The sequence below is a fragment of the Physeter macrocephalus genome, chromosome 18 (genome assembly GCF_002837175.3).
Source record: "Physeter macrocephalus isolate SW-GA chromosome 18, ASM283717v5, whole genome shotgun sequence".
In the NCBI taxonomy this organism is placed as follows: Eukaryota; Metazoa; Chordata; class Mammalia; order Artiodactyla; family Physeteridae; genus Physeter; species Physeter macrocephalus.
Window position 1 is genome coordinate 104,542,597 of NC_041231.1, and position 19,892 is coordinate 104,562,488.

General features: G+C 55.4%; 1 protein-coding gene across 2 annotated transcripts; it reads left to right on the forward strand.

The window, feature by feature from the left end:
- Nucleotides 1-1,857: 1,857 nt before the first annotated feature.
- Nucleotides 1,858-10,593, forward strand: NRN1 (neuritin 1). 2 transcript variants are annotated; one of them, XM_007125186.2, is made up of 3 exons: nucleotides 1,858-2,171; nucleotides 6,317-6,461; nucleotides 9,431-10,593. In XM_007125186.2, the coding sequence occupies exons 1-3, from the start codon at nucleotides 2,117-2,119 to the stop codon at nucleotides 9,657-9,659; spliced, it is 429 nt and encodes a 142-aa protein (XP_007125248.1). In that variant the 5' UTR covers nucleotides 1,858-2,116; the 3' UTR covers nucleotides 9,660-10,593. The 2 variants fall into 2 exon arrangements, with proteins under 2 accessions (XP_007125248.1, XP_007125247.1); XM_007125185.4 differs by lacking the exon at nucleotides 1,858-2,171 and adding an exon at nucleotides 4,860-5,241.
- Nucleotides 10,594-19,892: the final 9,299 nt, after the last annotated feature.

Consider the following 19,892-nt stretch of genomic DNA (forward strand, 5'->3'; position numbering starts at 1 on the left):
CTCTCGCCTTGCCATTGGAGGGCGTCGGGGGCGGGTCCAAGAGACACCCGCCTCTCGCCACCTGCCCCCGCCCCGCCCCCTGGCCGCCCAAGTTTTCGGCTCCTCCAGGAGCCTCAGAGCGCAGGGAAAGGAAACACCCGGGGCTGCCACACCGCCCCTGGACGCTGGGAAGGCTACCCCCACCGCCGCCCAGCCCGTCCGCCTGGTGACGTCAACAGGGTGGGACCACGAGGCCCCGCCCCTAGGCCCCGGTCCCTGGCCCTCGGGCCCCCAGCTCGGAGTGTGCCGCTCCTGCGGGATGCGGGGAAGGGGCCACCCTGTGCAGACGTTCCGCGTCACAACGGGCCGCAGTCAGAGCCCCCGCGCCCCCCTTCATCCCCTCAGCCTCCACAGCACGTCCCACCGCCCTTGCTTTGCCCCCTTCTCGCCCTTTCTCTGTCTCTGCATCTCCAAAGAGATGGGCGCGCAGGTGGCACAGTGCCTGGAGAAGTAGATTCGATTCGATATCGCCTTCATCCGTCTGCATATCTACCGCTTACTTAATATCTTGTTTTCTCCTGTAATTTTGGGAGATTTCTCGGGTCCTTTTCATCTTTCATTTCTTTTTTCTTTTCACGGGCTCAAAGTCGGCCGGCTCCTTCCTTAGCAGTTGATTAAAGAAGCTAGGATTTAGACTTCTTTTGGTGCAGAGGAAGGGAAGGAAACCAAAGCCTAACCGCGTTTAGAAAGAAAATAGCTCTGTTCCTCTCATGCTTAACTCACGCTGTCGCGGTAGCACCTCGCGCGGGCACAGGCGCAGCTGCAGAGGCACTTGGTTGCAGAGAAGGCTGCGTCTACGCAGGGTTTGCGCCCGAGCATCAAAAGACAGTGCAGGTGTGTGGACGCGGGTGTGCGTGTGCGTACGTGATGTACGTGTGCGCGTGTGTGGACGTGTGTGTGCGGCCCAACAAATAACCTCAGGAGGCGCATCAGGGTCAGAAGGAACCCCTCACACTAGCGATCGCCTCGTACATTTCCGAAAGCTCTGCGAGTTAGTAAATCCCTAGTATCCGAAAATCGACTTTGCAGAGGCTCCTTCCTCCCTGCTCTCCCCGCTCCCCAATACAGGTGTCGCCGTGTCTCTTGCAGCGGCCCCTCGCCCGCGGGGGCGTCACCGAGGACGCGAGGTGTCTATTTCAGGGCCCCCGCGTGTGCAGATTAAACCCCCCGGGCCTGGGCGTGTGCGCGCGCTCCCGTGCCGTGTGTGCGGGAGGGTCTGGGGCGCTCGGCTCGGCTCGGCTCGCGGGCGTGCGCGTGTGTGTGTGCTCACGCGCTCCAGGCTGTGCCCCGAGTGCCGCTGCAGGGTTGCAGAAAGAGAGCAGGCCAGTGCAGGGGGGCAGGCGGCCCAGGGGGCTGTCGAATTAACGGAGCCGGCTGAGCAGTTTTTCCCTCTCCCGCTCTCGCTCCTTTAAACCCCGCTGCAACGTAGGGAGGGGGCCGGATTCGCCGTGTTGCTGGTGGAGGAGGGGGAGCAGGTTGAAACAATCGAGTGGGCGCGCCAGGACTCCCCGGCTCGGGGCGGGGAGGGGAGAGGGAGCCCCGGTCTTGCGCAGAGAGGGGGCGGGGTTGGGGGCCCGGGAACAGAGAGAAGGCGGGGGTGGGGGGGGGGGGCCGCCTGGGGAAGTGGTCACCTCCGAGAGGCGAGAATTCGTTCGGATCGCACATTAATTGGAGATAACTGATTAATTCGAGCTTCTGATGACTATAAATGGCGATTCTCTACCAAGGTGTCTTTATTTTTTTTGAAAAAAAATCATTCCGTGTCATCCCCCACGTCAGGCCTGCTCGTGGGCGTGAGGCTGTACTTCCTCCGCCCCTCCTAATGGAGTGAACCATTCCCAGCACTTCCCCCTCTCCCTCAGCCTCCCTCCCTCTCCCTCTCTCTCTCTCTTTCTCTCTCTCTTCCTCTCTCTCTTCCTCGCTCCCTCTCTTTCTCTCCTCCCTCTGCCTTCCCCGTGCATAAAGTCTCCGTCGCTCCTGGAACTTGTTGGCAATGCCTATTTTTCAGCTTTCCCCCGCGTTCTCTAAACTAACTATTTAAAGGTCTGCGGTCGCCAATGGTTTGACTAAACGTAGGATGGGACTTAAGTTGAACGGCAGATATATTTCACTGATCCTCGCGGTGCAAATAGGTAAGTGGCCGGCGGGCCGGGCTCGCGGAGGTACGGCGGACGGCCGGGCCCGAGGTGCCCAAAGGAACCGACTGGCCCGCGGCCGCCCGGGGGTGCGGAGAAGTCGGCAAACCTCCAGGGGTGAGAGCATGGGCTCCAAGGGACTCGCGCGTCCCGGGTTGGTTTTTCTAAAAAAAAAAAAAAAAAAAAAAAAAAAAGGTGGGGGGCGTAGAGAGACTCCAAACGTTCGCCAGGAAATGTGTGCGGCCGGTGTTTTCTGGAGGGGTTTTCCCCCCTTTTTCCAAAGCGCACGTCCGTTTTTGCTCCCCTCTCTTGGGTTCACCAGGTTTGGGGCGCTCTGGGGAAATGCACTGATCCCTGCGATACTGCAAGGTATTATTTTTAAGGGTCAAAAGGTGAATGCAGGAACAAGATGGCTAGGCAGCTACAACTGGAAAGTTTATGTGCAGAAAGCAAAGATATTCTGGGGTTCAGACTGCAGCATTTAGAACTTTGTCATCCTCCCGCCCCCCCACCCAGCCCCAGTATCCTAGCTGCAGCATTCACGCTGGGCAACGCAGACCGGGCTGGGGGGCAAATTGAGAATGATAGGGAACCCCAGAGTACATCTTTTAATATGCTTATCACCGAGGAGCTTGAGTTCAGCTAAATATATGTGGATATAATTTTCTATGCTCATTTGCCCGTTCCTTTCCACATAGGCAATCAGTATTTTCTATATAAGAAGGGGTTAAGAAGTGTTTGCAATGTGTCGTGTTGGGTGCCTGTTATTTTTGTTTGTTTGGGACTGATTATGGGTGGGTTTATAGAGCCCCCATTTTATGTTAAGGAATCTTGAGTCCTAGTTACACTGTCGTTGTTTAAAAGTTCACATTTTTTCATCCAAAATGAAGAAGGCATTATGGAAGGGAGTACTAGAAAACCCCCTTCCCTGATGCGGGTCAGAGCATTAATTAATGTGGCCTAAAAGTGAAAGTGAAGCAGATTATTAATAGAATGGACAAGAGAAAAAATAGAAACTCTTGAAACGGGTTTTCTGGAGACGAGGGAATTGCTGGTGCCTATCACTTCAGGCTGTAGCATTCTTTGCAGACAAATCCTTGCAGTATTGCGGGGGGTGGAGGGGCTTTAGGGAATCGGTTTGGGGCAAGAGATGAAATGCATAACATTTTTCTTCTCGAGAAATGTGGAGGAGACAGGCTTTGGAGTTACCTACATATTTAAATGGATTCTTTGCAGTGGGTTTTTTATGCATTTGACATGATTTTGAGTGTCTGATTTGTTTGCACGAACATTGTAGGGGCTTTAGAATGTGTGGATGCAGGATGTTGGCGTTGCCTTTAATTCTAAGAAACGATGTGCTGTTTTGAATCTGGCTGTTTTGAATCTTTGACATTAGTGCAAAGAGCTGCAATACATAAAGAACATTTCTGATTGCAGCAAATCCCTTAAATCTTGGAAATAACTGGACGTGGCTTTTGCAGTTAGCCTGCAGATTTTGAGAGAGCAGGAGACAGCAGTTGTTTTTGATATAGGGGTTGTAATCTGCTTTCCCGGTAGGAAATAACCTTACTATGGATGGGGTAAAAAAGACAGCGATTGTGTATGCGAGGTACGCTCGGAACACAGTAACCTCGGCCCGAAAATGCCCATTCGTTGGCTGTGGAATTGCAATGGGTCATACTTGTTCCCGAATGTCTGCCCTTTCCCGCACCAGAGCCTCGATCTTTATTAATCCCCGGCTGGGAACTGTCCCAAATCACTGACATTTGGCAAGAAAAGCGGGGGGTGGGGCAGGGACGGGAAGGTGGAGGGGTGGTGAAGGCAAATGAAGGCTGGGCGGGAGGAAGTTTGGAATGAATGAGAGGTCGAACGAATGAATGAACGGAAGGAAAAGGCACCAGACGCGGACACCGCAGAGAACGGGGAAGTAGCCTGGGTCAGCCGCCCGAGCCTCGCTGAACCCGGGTTCAAGAAGGACGGACAGGGTCGCGCCGGGTGCCCCCTGCCCGGAGGCGTGAGCCTGCGAAACACTTCCCGCGCGCAGGCCCCCGGCCTCCCCAGCCAGCCAGAGACCGCGGAGTCACAGTTGCAAAAAAAAAAAAATACAGAAATTTTCACGACTTCTTATTTTACACGCGCGCGCGCACACACACATGCGCGCTGTGACATGTCTTCTCCTCCAGCAGCCCCTGGAAAGATAACGCGACAGGAGCGCTTCCCGCGCCCCCCGCCCCGGCGAACCCCAATTCTCCTTTAACATAGTGTCAATGCATCTTAGGGGAAACTTTTTCACCGCCGAGTCTTGGGGGTGGAGGTAAGGGGTAAGGAGAGACTGGGTGCCGGGGCGGGAGGGAGGATGCACTGTATTTTATTTCGTTTCCTCGCCGCAAAGCAGCATCTGTGGTGCGGATTACAGAGGGCGCCGCGCAGGGTTGATTTCATCGGGACCGCGTTCTGTTGGAACAGAGATTCGTTTATTCAGTGTTCTAGCTGATACTTGCAGTCGCAAGGGCTCTTACAGTTTCGCAGGGGGACCGGGAGATTGATAAAGGTTTACGTATCTGCCCGAGCCGAGGTCGAGTCCCTTCCCCAGAGCTTCCCGTTCCGGATTAGAAAGCGCAAGTCCCGCCCAGCTCTTCCTGCAGCAATTTGCAAACGGTGCGCTCTCGGAGGCCTCTGCAGCCTCGGTCACCTTCCCCCTCGCCGGCTTCTGGCCCGGCTCTGGGCACCGGCGGCTTGGGGGGGGCGAGGTCCTCCCCGGAGACACCCACACGCGCGCCGCGGCGCCCTGAACTCTGCCGCGAAGGGCCCGGCGCCCAGGGTCCGGGCACTGGAGGCCGATTTCGATTCCGAGAAGATTCGCCCCTTCTCTCCCCTCCCCTCGCCCCAGTAGCGCAGATCTGCGCTTCTTGCGCGCCCTCCTGGCGTCCGGGTGCTTTTGGCCGCTCGCCTCGGAATCTTTAGCCCGGTTCGTGGGCCTTGGGAAGGAGAGAAATGGCCACGGCAGCGCGCCGGCCGCCTGGAGCCGCGGGGTCTGGCCGACCTGAGACCAGGAGCGAGGACCTCGGTGCGGCCTGGGTTTCTTCCTCCTCCTCCTCCACCCCCTCCTCCTTCACCTCGTCCACCTCCACCTCCTCCCAGCGCCTCGACCGCGATCCCGGTCCCCTCTGGAGGGAGCCCGGAGCTGGAGGCCGAGAGTCCCCGGCGGCAGCCACCTGGGCCCCGAGACGCACTGCTGGGGCCTGGCGAGGAAGGGTCTCCCCCCCGCGCTGGCGGGAGTGGTGGCCGGTCTTTCCAGGGGAGCCGAGCCGCGGATGGAGGCGGAGGGAAGCAAGGGGCCGGCCTCACGGGTCGGGCCTCCGCGGAGGTGACCGGGGTCATTAGCTCAGGCGCGTCCTGACCCTGCCGGGCCGCGACTGCCCCCGACCACTCGCCCCCTCGCGCAGTCTCCCGGGGAAGGGGGGCGAGGACCTCCCTAGGAACGCACACCGCATGGTAGACAGTCGGTCTTAGAGTGAAACAATCCATGTCGGTGGCTGCTGGTAGCTTCCAGCGACTTTATTAATTTGTTCATATTCAGCAGTGTTTGCTGAGCGCCCGCCGAGCCCGAGGCTTCTTCGCCCGCCGTGGCGCTCGGTTCGGCTGCGCGGCCCCCGGCTCTGCCGCCTCCCAGCCCCTTCCTCGCCCCCGCGCTGTGCTTTCGGACCCCCTCCGTCACCTCAGAAAGGGAAGATGTCACTTGGAGAGCCTTGACGGGCTCGCTGGGGAAGCGCTGGGAAACGAAGGAGGGAGTGAGGAGAAAGAGAGAAATAAAAGAGGCGGGGGAGGTGAGAAGAGGGGGCGATGGAAACAGAAAAAGATACGGAGCCAGATGCGGGAGGGAGTCGCACAATAGGAGTGGCCTCGCCTCCCCCTGTCCCCACCGCTCACGCACCGGCCATCCGCAGGAGACGCGCGGCTGGGTGCGGGTCGCTCGTTCTCGGGCCAAACCGTTCCTTCACCTTTGGACCTGGAGCTCCCCGAGCCCGGGCGCTAGTGGACACCGCTGGTCGGGGTGAGGCGCGCCGGGCCCAGGCGGGCGGGCCGTCGGGCTGCGGGGCGGGGTCGCGGAGTAGCTGACCGGTGTCCCCTCCTCCCCGCAGCGTACCTGGTGCAGGCCGTGAGAGCAGCGGGCAAGTGCGATGCGGTCTTTAAGGGCTTTTCGGACTGTTTGCTCAAGCTGGGCGACAGCATGGCCAACTACCCGCAGGGCCTGGATGACAAGACCAACATCAAGACCGTGTGCACGTAAGTGTCCTCTCTGGCCCTCGAGGTTTCCGTTCGCGGGGGCGCTGCGGAGGTGGGAGGGCGCCCCGCCTCCCGCCGGCGGTCTGTATTTGGCACCAGCGCGAATCCGCGCCTTCTCACCTTCTGGCTCCCACCCCCAGGCCTTTGCCGGGGCCTGCCCCGCCCGAGGGGACCCTGTGGCCTGGGACGGGCAGAGGATGATCCTTTCCGCCGGGCCCAGGCCCACCCTCCGCAGCCTGACCCGCGCGCACAGAGGCGCGCGCAATCCACGCGCTGGATCCGGGGCCGAGGGTTTGGAGAGCAGCTGGCAGTTCCTCGCTGCGCTTTGAGGCCGTCTTCGGCTCCCTTTCCTGCTGCGCGAATGATCACTTCCCGAAGAACGGTTGGTTTGGTTTGAGGGGCGTTTTTGGTAGTTCTACTAGGTTTGCTTAAAAGGAAAGGCACTCCCCTATTTTGTCCACTTCCTCTAATAAAACTCCCCTCCGGTGCCCGCCAAGAAAATTCGCGAGCAGCAAGGGAGTGCGGATCCCTCTTCTCTTTCTAGGAGAGAGACTGAAAGAATATTTTGTTTTGTGCCAATGACTTTGCCCAAGAGGAGCATGTCCCAAACGTCCAGTGATCACCTCTGCGGTGATCACTCAGCCAATTCGGAGCTTTAGAGTAGTTAACCTTCTTGCTTCCCCCCTCCCTCCTGCATCTGCAAGGTGTGTCCCCAGGCCAGGCCAGGAGGGAGTTCATGGACAGACCCGGTGGCGTTTTTCCAGAGCTTGGCTGGAAAGCACAGCTCCCACTGGCAAATGAGGGTAGCAGAGCCCTACCGTGGCGGACCAGCCGCATTTTAGCTACTGCAGACCTTAGAAGTACTCCCATCTTCTGCAATACACATGCACACACACTTTTACTCTATTTTTCAAAACTAGTTGTGACCCTCCCCACCCCCATAATGGCCCTTCCAATAAAGCCAAGGCAAAAGGTGTTCCTTGTTTCCCATAGGTTGGAGTGACCATTTTCTGCACCATCCTTAACTTTGCTACACACAGTCTTAAATACCCTGGTGGCCACCAGAAGCCACAGCGGCTAAGTGGCTGCTACTTTCCTATCAGGAAAGGGACAAAAGGCTGGGTCTGGGATGCACACCCACCCACTTTAATCCTAAGTGTCTGATCATAGGTAAGAAATGTACCTATAACGATGGACAAAAGGCTAAATACGGATCAGCTCTCAAATCCTCCATCATTTGCCAGAACTTGGTTATTCCAAGCTATTTTAATTTTTTAGCAGGAGTTTCGTCCTGGAAAATGGAAATGAGGTGGGTCCCTCTCAGAGGTGGCGGCCGCAGCTGGGTCAAGACTCCCACACTGTTGGTGGCACTGAAGCCCACCTCTTCTCAGCGCCACCTGGATTCTGTCGTCTTCCACCGTGTCTCTCTTCCAGGAAGGCCCTGTCCCCATCTGGGCATGCATAAGGAAAGGAGAGATTTAGACATCCTTTGGGAGGTGTAATTATGCAGAGAGCTGTCCTGCCGCCTCTTGGTTTCTCTAAATCTCAGTATTTATTACAAATTGAGGAACCTGGAAGCCCTGCGCCCCAGGCCCCCCAGCCCTCATAAATCAGAGTCTCACGGAGGTCATTAGAAAACGGCCAGAGCTCAAGGCAGTCCAACAAGCATTTATAACTTGACTGTCAGCCAGAAGATGGGGTGGGAGTGGAAACCAGGATAAATCGTGCTTACAGTCCAGGCTAGTGAGTGGAAAGGAGAGAGGGGAGAAAATAACAACCAGATTTCGTGGAGGGCCCTCCCTGGTGACCTGGCGCTAAGGGCCCGGGCGAAGTGGGAGCCGGCCCAGAGTTACCGAGGCTCACTGATCCACCCAGCCCCGAGAGGACACAGCGCCCCAGGAATCGATCACGGGTTGGAATGATATTTAGTCTCGAGATCTATTTTGGGTTTTCAGAAGAAAGGGGGACAATTAAAAAAAAAAGGACAAGTTGTTTGAAGGTTGTGGGGCGGGGTTCGGAGCCGAGCCCAGGAGGAGCGAGTGGCTGAGTGCGGCGCGGGGCTCCGGGAAGAGGCGAGAAGGGAGGACCGGGAGTAGGGTCCCTCGCAGGCTGGCAGCGGCGGGCACCGCGCCGGCCCAGGAGCCCGGGTGGCAGTACACCCCGAAGGCCGCGGAGGTCCAGGGCCACGAAAAGGCCTCGGGAGAGGGGGAAGGGCAGGGCCGGAGCTCTGGGGTCTGAGGAAGCTGGAGGAGGCCAGGCAGCCAGCCCCGGGGGCCCGGGCGCGGACACTCACCGACCCCGTGGAGGGGAGAGGCAGGCCGCAGTCTCCGGACCGAACCAGAGCCGGGGGCGCGTGGAGAGCTAGGCGAGGGGCCACGGAGGACCGAAGCAAGGGAGGAGCAGGAGGAAGTGGGGAACGGCGCAGAGGAAAACCGGGGGGAGGGAAAAGGAGGAAGACAAAGAAGGGGAGAGGAAAGAAGGGGAAAGGGGAGAGCGGGAGACAAAAGGAGGAGCGGAGGAGAATGCAGGCCAAGCGGAGAGCGCGCGGCGGCGTAGACAGGGAGGGAGGGAGAGCGAGCGAAGGGGCGGGGGGAGGAGGAAGCGGGAAGCCCGGAGGGGAGGGCCGTGCTCCGAGCGGGCAGCCCGCTTGCAAGCCGAGAGGCATTAATGGGCGGCCGCTCGCGAGGCTTAGCACTGTTTTCCTAGCTTTGCCCGCCGAGGCCCAGCAATCCGTTTGCGCGCAGGCCGAGGTGCCAGCGCGGCGCGGCGGGCGCGGCCGCGGAACCGGAGAGGGAAGGGGCGGCCTCCACCTGGTCAGCGGCATCCAGGCTGCGCCGAGGTCCCGGGAGCGCCCACCGGGCCCCGCCCGGCGCCGGGCCGGCGGGGAGGAGGTCGGAGGGGGGCGCCGGCCCGGGGTCCTTCCCGCGCCCAAAGTGAACGCGCTTCTGTTTTGTTCTGTGCCTCGCCAGATACTGGGAGGACTTCCACAGCTGCACGGTCACAGCCCTTACGGATTGCCAGGAAGGGGCGAAAGATATGTGGGATAAACTGAGAAAAGAATCCAAAAATCTCAACATCCAAGGCAGCTTATTCGAACTCTGCGGCAGCGGCAACGGGGCGGCGGGGTCCCAGCACCCGGCGCTCTCCGTGCTCCTGGTGGCTCTCTTGGCAGCTTTAGCGACCTGGCTTTCCTTCTGAGCGCGGGGCCGGCTTCCCCCGCGCGCCCACACACACTCACGCCATGCTCCCGGAAATCGAGAGGAAGATCCATTCGTTCTTTGGGGACGTTGTGATTCTCTGTGATGCTGACAACACTCATATAGGATTGTGGGAAATCCTGATTCTCTGTTTTGATTTCGTTTGATTTTTTGTGTTTTATTTGCCAAATGTTACCGATCAGTGAGCGAGCCAGCACAGCCAAAATCGGACCTCAGCTTCAGTCCGTCTTCCCACAGAAATACGAAAACGGCAAACCCACCCCATTTTTTTAATTTTTATTTTTTGGCACAAGAATCTCAGGAACGGCCCTGGGCCACCTACTATATTAATCATGTTAATACATGACAAATTATGGGCTCCTCCTAATAGGAAAGAGAGGAGAGGAGAAGGCCAGGGGAATGAAGAGAGAAGCATCTCGTGAATAATTCACGCTCACGTCTTTCTAACACAGTATCTTGTTTTGATCATTTCCACTGCACATTTCTCCTCGAGAAAAGTGAAAGGACGGATTGTTGGCCTTGAGTTTTAAGGCTAGGAGGGAGAGAGGAAAGGGGTTGAGGAAACCTCGGGTTAGAGGTACAGGCTGCCAGAAAAAACGCTGCTGAAATCACTGAGAGGTTAAGCTTTACCTGCTCGTGTTGATGCATCTTTCCAAGTCCACTGCCTTGATTTTCCCTCTGGTTTTAGCTGTTACACATACAGTAATACCTGAATATCCAATGGTATAGATCACAAGGGGGGGGGGATGTTAAATGTTAATCTAAAATATAGCTAAAAAAAGATTTTGACATAAAAGAGCCTTGATTTTAAAAAAAAGAGATGTAATTTAAAAAGTTTATTATAAATTAAATTCAGCAAAAAAAAATTTGCTACAAAGTATAGAGAAGTATAAAATAAAAGTTATTGTTTGAAATGGGGGTGTCGTCTGTTTCCTGCCCCAAGCCTGCTTTCTTGGCCGAGTTCTCGGGGTTACCTGAAGGGACACAGGATGCCAGGTGATAAGTTCACCTGTTCACAAGCCACCTGCTAACCTACCGTCTTCAAGCAGACCCTCCTCCACCGGGACACCTTGCCACGTCCCTGAAACTGTGTTTACTTAAGAGAGAGAGGAGGTTATATTTTAAATAAGTAAACGGCAAGGATCCTGTCTAGGTGAGGTCTGGGGGCACTGGGCTTGCGCGCAGCTGAGAATGCACACGCACACCCACGCGGGTCGGAGCCTCAACGACCGGCCCCGCAGGCCGCGCCCTCCCGGCGACACGCCGCTTCCTCTGCGGTGGCCAGAGACACATTGCGGAGGAACCACCATTAAGGGCTCTCGCAGAGGGGCCAGACGCTGTGGTCCCTGGCAGGGATCAGGTGAATCCTTTCATAATTAGTAAGACAGCTCGGCTGAAATGGCGAGGAGACGGGGCCTATCGATCTGGCAGTCGAGCTGCTTCCACCTCTCCTATTTATAGGCCCGCATGGCCTTACAGAGCAGTAAACATTCGCGAATAAACGCGAGCAGAGGAGCGCGGGGTCCGGGGCTGCTGGATGCGAGCAGGCTGGGGGGGCAGACCCGAATGTGCGTCTTTGGGTTCAAAGACAGCGAAATCGGATTTCTTGGACAAGGTGAGGGTGGGAGGCAGCTGCGGGGGCCCCGAGGGGGGCTGGGGGTGGAGATGGGGGCGGGGAGGGAGGCTGAGAAGGCTGCGGCGGGTTCCTGCGACGCGCTCCTGGAGGGTGCACGGGGCCCTGAAATGCAATGTGTAAACAATCGCTAGAGTAGCAGTTCATAAATCAAACCCAGTCGGTCGCAGCCCAATCTGCATTCCCCCCACGGATTGAATTCCAGCAACACATGCGTCCCCGCGCCCCGAGCGCTGGAAGCTGCCAGGATTCTTAATGGCAGCATCTATTAGCGCGGCGGGTTCACGCACGCACCTCGCCTCCACCCCTGGGACTATTTCCCTCGCTGCCCCCCGCTCCCAAGCCGCCCCCTCCTCCGCCGATGCCCCAGTCTCAGGCCAGACCGAAGGAAATCGTCGCTGCCTGCGCGGAGTGGCCGCCCACCCCGGAACGCTGGCTGTTTGGGGACACAGAGTTTAGTTTTGATCGTTTCATTTCAATGTAATTTTCGGCCTAAGTCTTAAGTGGGACGATTCTAGCCTGAGTTCAGCCCCTGGAATTCAAAGTAAAATGTCTGAGCCTGTTATAAACACGAATCTATTTAATGATGGGGGGGGAGGAGCAAGAGGGTCTACTCGGGCCAGTCTTTGCTTTGATAGCCTCCCCGCTCCTATTCGTGTTTCTACCTCCGCAAACTGGGGGCGAACCAGCGCGCACCCCTGGGCCCATTGCTCGCCAAAGGAAAACGCACGCGGCGTTCTCCCCGGGCTTTGGGGTGGTGGTGGGGGGAGACCCCCGCGACACAAGGAGGACACCCCTCCCCTCACAGCGCAGGCTTCCCTCCTAGAAAACGACCTCCTCCGAGATCTGGAAGGAGGCGAGGCTGAGGGAGGGGCGGGGGGCCGGGGATGGGGAACGCGGGCTCGGTCGCTCTCGTCTCCAGGAGCCTGGTCCTCCTGCTGCGGCTTCAGCTGCCTCCCAGGTGGGGCCTCCCTCCAGGGCGGCCTGTCCCAGATCGTCCGGGGGAGCCTCCAGAGAGCCGGGTGCCGTGTCGGGGCTCCCTCGCCCTTTGGTAGGCCGGGGACCCACCCTCCAGCGCTCTTGGAGAGAGAGCCCAGGGACGCAGGGCCGTGAGGCCCGGAAACGCTGCCGCCCCTGGCTCGGTAGAGGCCTCTTCTTCTGGTTGTGGTGATTGTTTAGATTATTATCGCGCCGTCTTCGGCTATAATTTGTTGTTTAATCATGACGACATCCCCATATGTTAGCTGGTGTTATCGTTTTTAAGCAGCCGCGCGGTGAGCCCTGCTCCAGGCTCGGGGAGGTACTAACCAACGTGAGCACACGTGGGTCACGCCCCATCGCTGAGACGGAGTTTGGGGGTGCGGGCGGTGAGGCCTGGGTATCAGGCACCGAGGGGATCGCTCCCCCCGACCTCCGCCCGGTGGTTCCCGCTCTGCCCTCGCTTTGCACGGGGCCCACTCGCGCTGGGCTGCCAGCCCTCGAGGACCTGGGGTCGGGGAAGGGCCCCCCCACTCCATCCCTTGCCCGAGTAGATTCAAGGCACAGAAGTCCACTGGAGTGTAATGTTTGGTTCTCCTCAGGAAAATGTTAGAGAGGCCAAGTCCAGAGCCCCCGGCTCGGCCCCCAAACGCCAGGGCCCTTGGGAGGTGGCCGTATGGGGGAGGAGGAGGAGACACGCAAGGGAAGAAGAAGGACGGGGGCGTGGGAAATGGAGGACTCGGGGAAAGATGGGGAGAACCGGTCCAGAAGCAGGGCGAGCGGAGGGGAGAGAGGAAAGCAGTCATCTTAGACTGGAGACGACAGCGCTGTGGACAGAGGTGGAGGACAGAGAGGAATCTGGGGCCTGTTTTCGTTCAGGATCCTCAGGGAAGTGAATCAGCGCAAGGACCACCACGGAGATTCTCCTGGGCATCTGGAGATGCTTTCACCCCGGCTGAAGCCTGGAGGGCGAGGGCCCCACGGGTGGCAGCGCCACGGGGCTGGCCAGGCCGGGCCCAAGCGTGGGAACTCGGAGGGACGACATGGAGAGAGTAGCCTTTCCCCTTTTCCACTTCCCGAAATTCCCTCAGTCCTGGCAGGGCTGCTTCCGGAAAGGTCTTCCTTCGGCTCTTCTCTGCCTCTCCCTCTCCCCGCCCCACACTAGGGGCTGCGCCCTGGCCGTGCCAGGCTGGACGCGGGTGGTCCCGGGGAGAGGTCCACTCTCCGGAACAGTCTACCGCCCTGTCCCACGGGACCCGAGGGAAGGTTCGCCGCCTCTCCTTTCTTCCTTCCGAGCACCTACCAAAGGAAATCAAAGCGTTGGTGCCCTCGCCCCTCGCCCCTGGAGTGAAAAGAAAGTGGGGGGCGGAGCGCCATGAGATCGCGCGCTGAGCGGTTGGCCGCTCTGCGCCCCGGAGGCCTGGGCGTCAGGGAACTTTCTAATGAAGTAGTTTGGGGTTTTCCCCCAAGGAGAAGAATGGCATCTCCCAAGGGCCTTCCTTGAGACTGAGGCGGGGGCAGCCTGGGGCCCAGACCCAGATACCGGCATAAAAAAACTGGGCCCATAGAGAACAGACTGGTGGTTGCCAGGGGGCAGGGGGTTGGGGGAGGGATGGAGTGGGAGGTTGGGGTTAGCAGGTGTCAGCTTCTATGTAGAGAATGGGTAACAATGGCTCTGCAAGTCCTGCTGTAGAGCACAGGGGGCTATGTTCAATATCCCGTGATAAACCATAATGAAAAAGAATATAAAAAAGGAATATATGTATGTATAACTGAATCCCTTTGCTGTACACCTGAAACTAACACAACATTGTAAATCAACTCTACGCCAATAGAATAAATTTAAAATAAATAAATAACTAAAACGAACCAAGAAGAAAGAAAGAAAAACACCGGGCCCAGCACTGCCCAGCCAGGCTCGGGCAGCCTCCCGGCTCCAGCCAGTGAAGGAAGCGGGGACAAGGAGTAGTGTAACCTCCTGTCCAGGTTCTCGCCCTGGAAGGACATGTCTTTAGAGTGAGGACCCAGGAGCCAGAAGACTTTTGTTACCAGCCGCATAACCACGGGTGGCTTCCTTAACCCCTCCGGACCTCAGTTTCCTCCTCTGTAAAATGGGGATGATCACACCTACCTCCAGGGGTTGTCCTTTGGGTCAAATATGATAACGTGGGTGAAGCGCTTTCGCACTACATGCCTCTTACCTCCTGTTAGCTCTTATTATTCTTGTTTCCTCCTACCTCCAAACAGGCTTAATCCCATGGGTCTCACTGAATTCTTCAGAATAACCTGGAGGAGAGAACCTCATTATGACCTTTAATACTGTGGAGCAGTTTTCCTCTATACTCCAGCAGCTTAATTTCCTCTTGCTACAGGCTACCCAGCACTCCGGCCCACTCCAGCCTTCTCAGGAAGCTCTAGATAATCTCCCTGAGTTAAGTCAGCCTCCGGACAGGCTCTGTGATTGCAGACCCTACCCCACCTCCAGCTGGCGCCAGAGCCCAGGCCAGGCCCCTGGCTCTCCCTGCCTTCGAACCCCCAGTCTGGGATCCCTGGTTCTCTCACCGCTGGCGGCTTTGCTCCTGGAGTCTCCTCCGAAGCTTCCCTCCCCACCCCTAGCCCCTCCCCCCACCCCCGCCATTTCGAGTAAACTCCTCTCTCAAAATTTAACCCAAGAAAGTCATTCATTTATTGTAATCCGCCACGCAATACAATGATACATAGAGTGAAGAATATTAACCCAGCCTGCACTAATGGTAGTAGACACACGGGTCCTCACACACCTCTCCCCGTGCTCATGAAAACATACCCTGGCAGGGCTTCCCTGGTGGCGCAGTGCTTGAGAGTCCGCCGGCAAATGAAGGGGACGCGGGTTCGTGCCCCGGTCCGGGAGGATCCCACGTGCCGCGGAGCGGCTGGGCCCGTGAGCCGTGGCCGCTGGGCCTGCGCGTCCGGAGCCTGTGCTCCGCGACGGGAGAGGCCACAACAGTGAGAGGCCCACGTACCGCAAAAAAAAAAAAAAAAAAATACCCTGACATACACCCATACTGGGCTTTTTTTCAGTTTTACAAAATTATGATATATATTTCTCTTCTAACAATCCTTCAAAATCAAGAGCTAAGCAAATAACTCCTTTTAAATAGTTACGCAATATTTCTTAGACAGCCATACTACAATTTAACTTTCCACCCATTGATGGACGTTTAGGCTTTTCAAGTTTTGTGTGTATGTCCTACGAATATTGTTGTAATAAATATTCCTCTTCAAACAACATTGTGTACTAGTATTTTTCTTTCTTCGATAGACCAAATTCCCCTAAACTTGGATTGCTGGACAGGAAGGTATGTATGTGTGTTTGTTATTTTTTTAAATGTATAGGTGCTTTTAATTTTTTTAAAAAAACGTTGGATTACTTTCCCAAAGAGTGTGCGTTGCCCATTTCCCCACATCCTGAGCAACACTGTAAACACTTTTTTGGTTTTGTCAACCCAGTAGGTAACTGGAGGCCTTCTGGAAGGCCGTACTTCCCAGCTCTGCACTGGGTGCTCTGGGCCCCTCTCTGCCGTGATCACCACCAGAGGCCCCCCAAGACCACCACCCAACTGCTGGGAAAGGTCCAGCTAAGCTTTGGGTCCCCCTCCCTCAAGCAGTGGCAGCGACAATGGCCAAGTCAGGCGTAATCACTCCTGGAAAGCCCCGACTTTGTCTCTGATACAATCCACGTGCCTCCGGGCTCGGCCAGGGACCACGGGCAGGTGCAGTGGGGACTTGGCCACTGCCACTAGGGCTCGCCCCCCCGAGGCTCCGTGGGCCAGTGCCAAGGCTGGATCCCCTGGCCTGTCTGCAGTGGAGAGTGAGGAAGGAAGAGGTCCGCAAAGATGACGGCTGAACATCTCTTTTCCATCCACTGAGACCAACTGGGGGCGAACCGGGAGGACGGGGGATTCCGGGTACAGAGACCTGGATTAGACTCTGTCTCTTGTCTCTTCCCCACTTACTCTGCCCCGCTTCTTAAAAGATTTAACTTACTTTTATTGGCACCTACGACATGCTAGGCATTAGGCTAAAGCTTTGCCAACGTCATCCCATTTTTGCACCCATTTCTGTAGGATACTGTATTAGCCTTGTTTCACAGATAAGAAACAGGTTTAGAGAAAAGTTAGAAATTTGCCCCAAATCAGCAGGCAGAGCTGAAATGTGAGCACGCATCTGTTTCAGGAACCTGTTTTAAGACTTCACTTTGCTGGTTCTATTACTATTTTGAGCAAAAAGAGAGATAGAGAGCACGAGGTAAAAAAAAAAACCAGCAATGACAAAGAAACATGAGTTCTGTGATAGGTAGAATACCGGCCTCGGAAAGAGTCCTAATCCCTGGAAGCTGTGAATATGTTAGTTACACGGCAAAGGGGAGTTTAAGGCTGCAGATGGAGCTAGGTTGCTAATGGGCTGACCTCCGAATAGGGAGGTTATCCTGGCTTGCCCCTGAGGGCCCAATATTCTCACGAGGGTTCTTAAAAGTCAAGAGGGAAGCAGAAGAGGTCGGGGTCCGGGGTTGTGAGAAGGACCCCACCCATCTTTGCTGACTTTGAGGTTGGAGGAAAGGGCCCACAAGCCAAGGAATTTGGGCGGCCTCTAGAAAGTGGAAAAGACAAGGAAATGGATCCTCCCCCAGAGTCTTCAGAAAGGCATGCAGACCAGTGATGTTAGCCCAGCGGAACCCATGCCACACTTCTGACCTGCAGAACTAACTGTAAGATAAGAAATGTGCATTGTTTAAGCCACCAAGTGTATGGTAGTTTGTTATAGTTGCAAACAGAAAAGTCATACAAATCCTAATTTTTATATTACAGATAGCCAGAGAGCCTGGGTGTACAGGATGTATGTTTGCTGAGAACTGCTCAGGGCCCTTCTTTGAGTTTTGGGGGGTGGAGGTAGGGGTGATGGCAGCTTTATTTCAGCCTGAGGCGGGGGGCCGTAGTATATGTGAAGGAAAGAAGACATCAGGGACTAAGTTTCAAAGGACAAGAAACAAAAAGTTGTGTTGACGTTTTACCATGTGTTGGCACAGGAACTTTCTCATTACCTTCTCCTCCTTTTTGTGTCCCTTTGAGCTGCAAGAGCCTCCTATTTGCTTCCTTTTCCTCTGGTAATTTAATAGACACGCAGGTGAGTTACTTGGCTCTGTACCAGTCGCTTGCAGGCCTGCTCAGACATGAAAAGTTCATCTACAGTAATAGATGGTTTGATGGGACCTTCATGAAACGTATCACCAGGTGGCTGTTCTCTTGATAGATCACAGCAACTGATATTAGCTACAGACCTTATCACCTGGACAAATCACGTGTTGGATTGATTTTTTAATGGTGGTGGTGTTTCCAACTTCATACGTGACCCAGAGGACAGAAGGAAGTGGGTCCAATCTCTATGGAATTCCTGGAAAGAATCGCTTGCTATGGGTGTGTAGGAAGGGAGGTGAGTAAGAGAAACACAGGAGAAAACAAAGCCACACCGGCCACAGGCAGGCACTGCCTTCCACATGGAGAGAAACTCCTTAAAATAGTCCAAACCTGCCAAAGAGGAGAGGACACAAAAGGACCCACTTGTCCATCTGGGTTGATCGAATTGCAAATTGCTGTGTTGACATCAGGATACCACTGTGGGCGTCTCTTCCTGAGTAAGAAAGAAGCCAGACGAAGCAAGCAAGCTGGTGGACGAGGCCAGGCACGGATAGTTAGCTTCAGCCTGGCGGACAGATTCCTGCCCCCGGGCCCGCCTCATCTTTCCACTGCCTTGGAGGGTCTGCAGAGCTTTGGGGAGTGACTGTGAGAAATGGCTCTGGGACGCCCCTAGCTCTCTGGTTGCCTCCCCCAGGCTGCTGAATTGTGCCTCCTTCAGGCAGGAGAGAAATCCTAAGCAAAGGGGTTCATTTAACTCTGGCCAAACACTAATTCTTCACAATAGGCAAACTTGCAGGGGCCAGAGAGCATCTCGGGTGTGTGGAAGGTACCTCCATCAACGCCAGCTCCACTCCGGAGCTGTGACAGCCCCCGCCTGGGTGCCAGCCAGCCTCTGGAGGCGTTCTCTCTGCCTAGTGCATGGGGCCGTCACGTCTGTATCAGGCACACCTGCTACCTTTCACAGAGCAGCCTTGAGCCAGTGCATTTTCCTGTGTAACCGTTCTCCTGCCCTCCTTTTTGCACTGTGTCCTGCTCTTTTGAACAGAATGAGAGGGCCAACTGCATTTCCTCCATTGCTTTGTTTATAGGATGTGTTGTATATTTTTTTCCTCTTTCTGAAATTGTCTTTGGCACTTTTACAGATAGCAGAAAAGAGAGGCTCAAATCTTTATTTTCAGGAATTGCTATACATGTATATTCAAATCCAAAATGTATTCGTGTATACCCACTTACACAGATATTCATAATGACATAGTCTCCAATTCATATACTCTCTAATTCATATGCATTCTCTCTAAGACACACAGAGATACACACAGACTCAACACACGCACACATTGCACCTGGTGCTTTGACCTTATTCCCTCTAATTTGCTCTTGGATCTTTGCCTCCTAGGTACTAAACTGTCTCTGCCATCTTGTATTTCATTCTCCAGATGCTCCTTTCCCTCAGCTTACAAACACACCCAAATCTCTGGAAGCCTAAAAGATAACCCCCTCCCCTTGTCCATCCTACTCTCCCCCCACTACTGACCATTTCTCCATCAAGCTCCTGGACCAACGCCCAGCCCACGGCAGGCACGTTGGAAGAATGTGTGAAAGATGCACGCTCACTTGCCCCTCACTTCCCAGCCCCCTCGCTGCCCCAGCGTTGGCCTCCTGCTTCTCCCCTTCCAACTAGAGACACGTCCTCCTCATTGGCCTCCTCCCTTTTCCCCATCTGTATTTTACCATATAAAAATTATTTTATCTGTTTTATTTTAAAATTTACCAAGAATCCGCACTCACTGTAGATAAATTAGCAACTGCAGGTGAAAAGGGGAAAATTAAAATAACCATCATTTCCCCAGCCAGCAATTTGGTCTCAGCATCTCTTCTCTTTCTACATGGATGTGATCACGTCATTTCCCTTCTCAACAAGCTTCACTTCTATTCCATTGCTGAATCATTGCTGAGAGGTTCAGGCTGCCTGCATAGCACTGAAGACTCATTAGGATCTGGCCCCTTCTCATCTGGCCAGACTCTGCCCCACCCCGGAGCCCTCTGGGTCCCCACCCATACCCTGCAGCCATAGGGGACTCTGTGCCCCTCCTTGAAATGAAATGTCCTCCCCAGCTGCATGCCTTTGCTCACTTAGTTCTTCCAGTCTGAAAAACATTGCACTTCCATCCCTCATCTCCCTCCACCTATGGGTATCCTACTCTTTCTTCAAGACTCCTTCAGGCTCCATGTTTCATGAATCTTTCTCTGACGCCCTAGTCAGAATTATCGGGCGGCCCCTTTGTTGCCTCTTGTTGTTCTTAATTTTGTCTGCTGATCTGTTTTGTCTTTAAACCAGAAGTACCTTGAGGTCAGGGACTGTGTCACAATCAGCTTTGCATCTCCCACAATGCCTAGCACTGCACCCGGCACAGATATTTATGGAGTG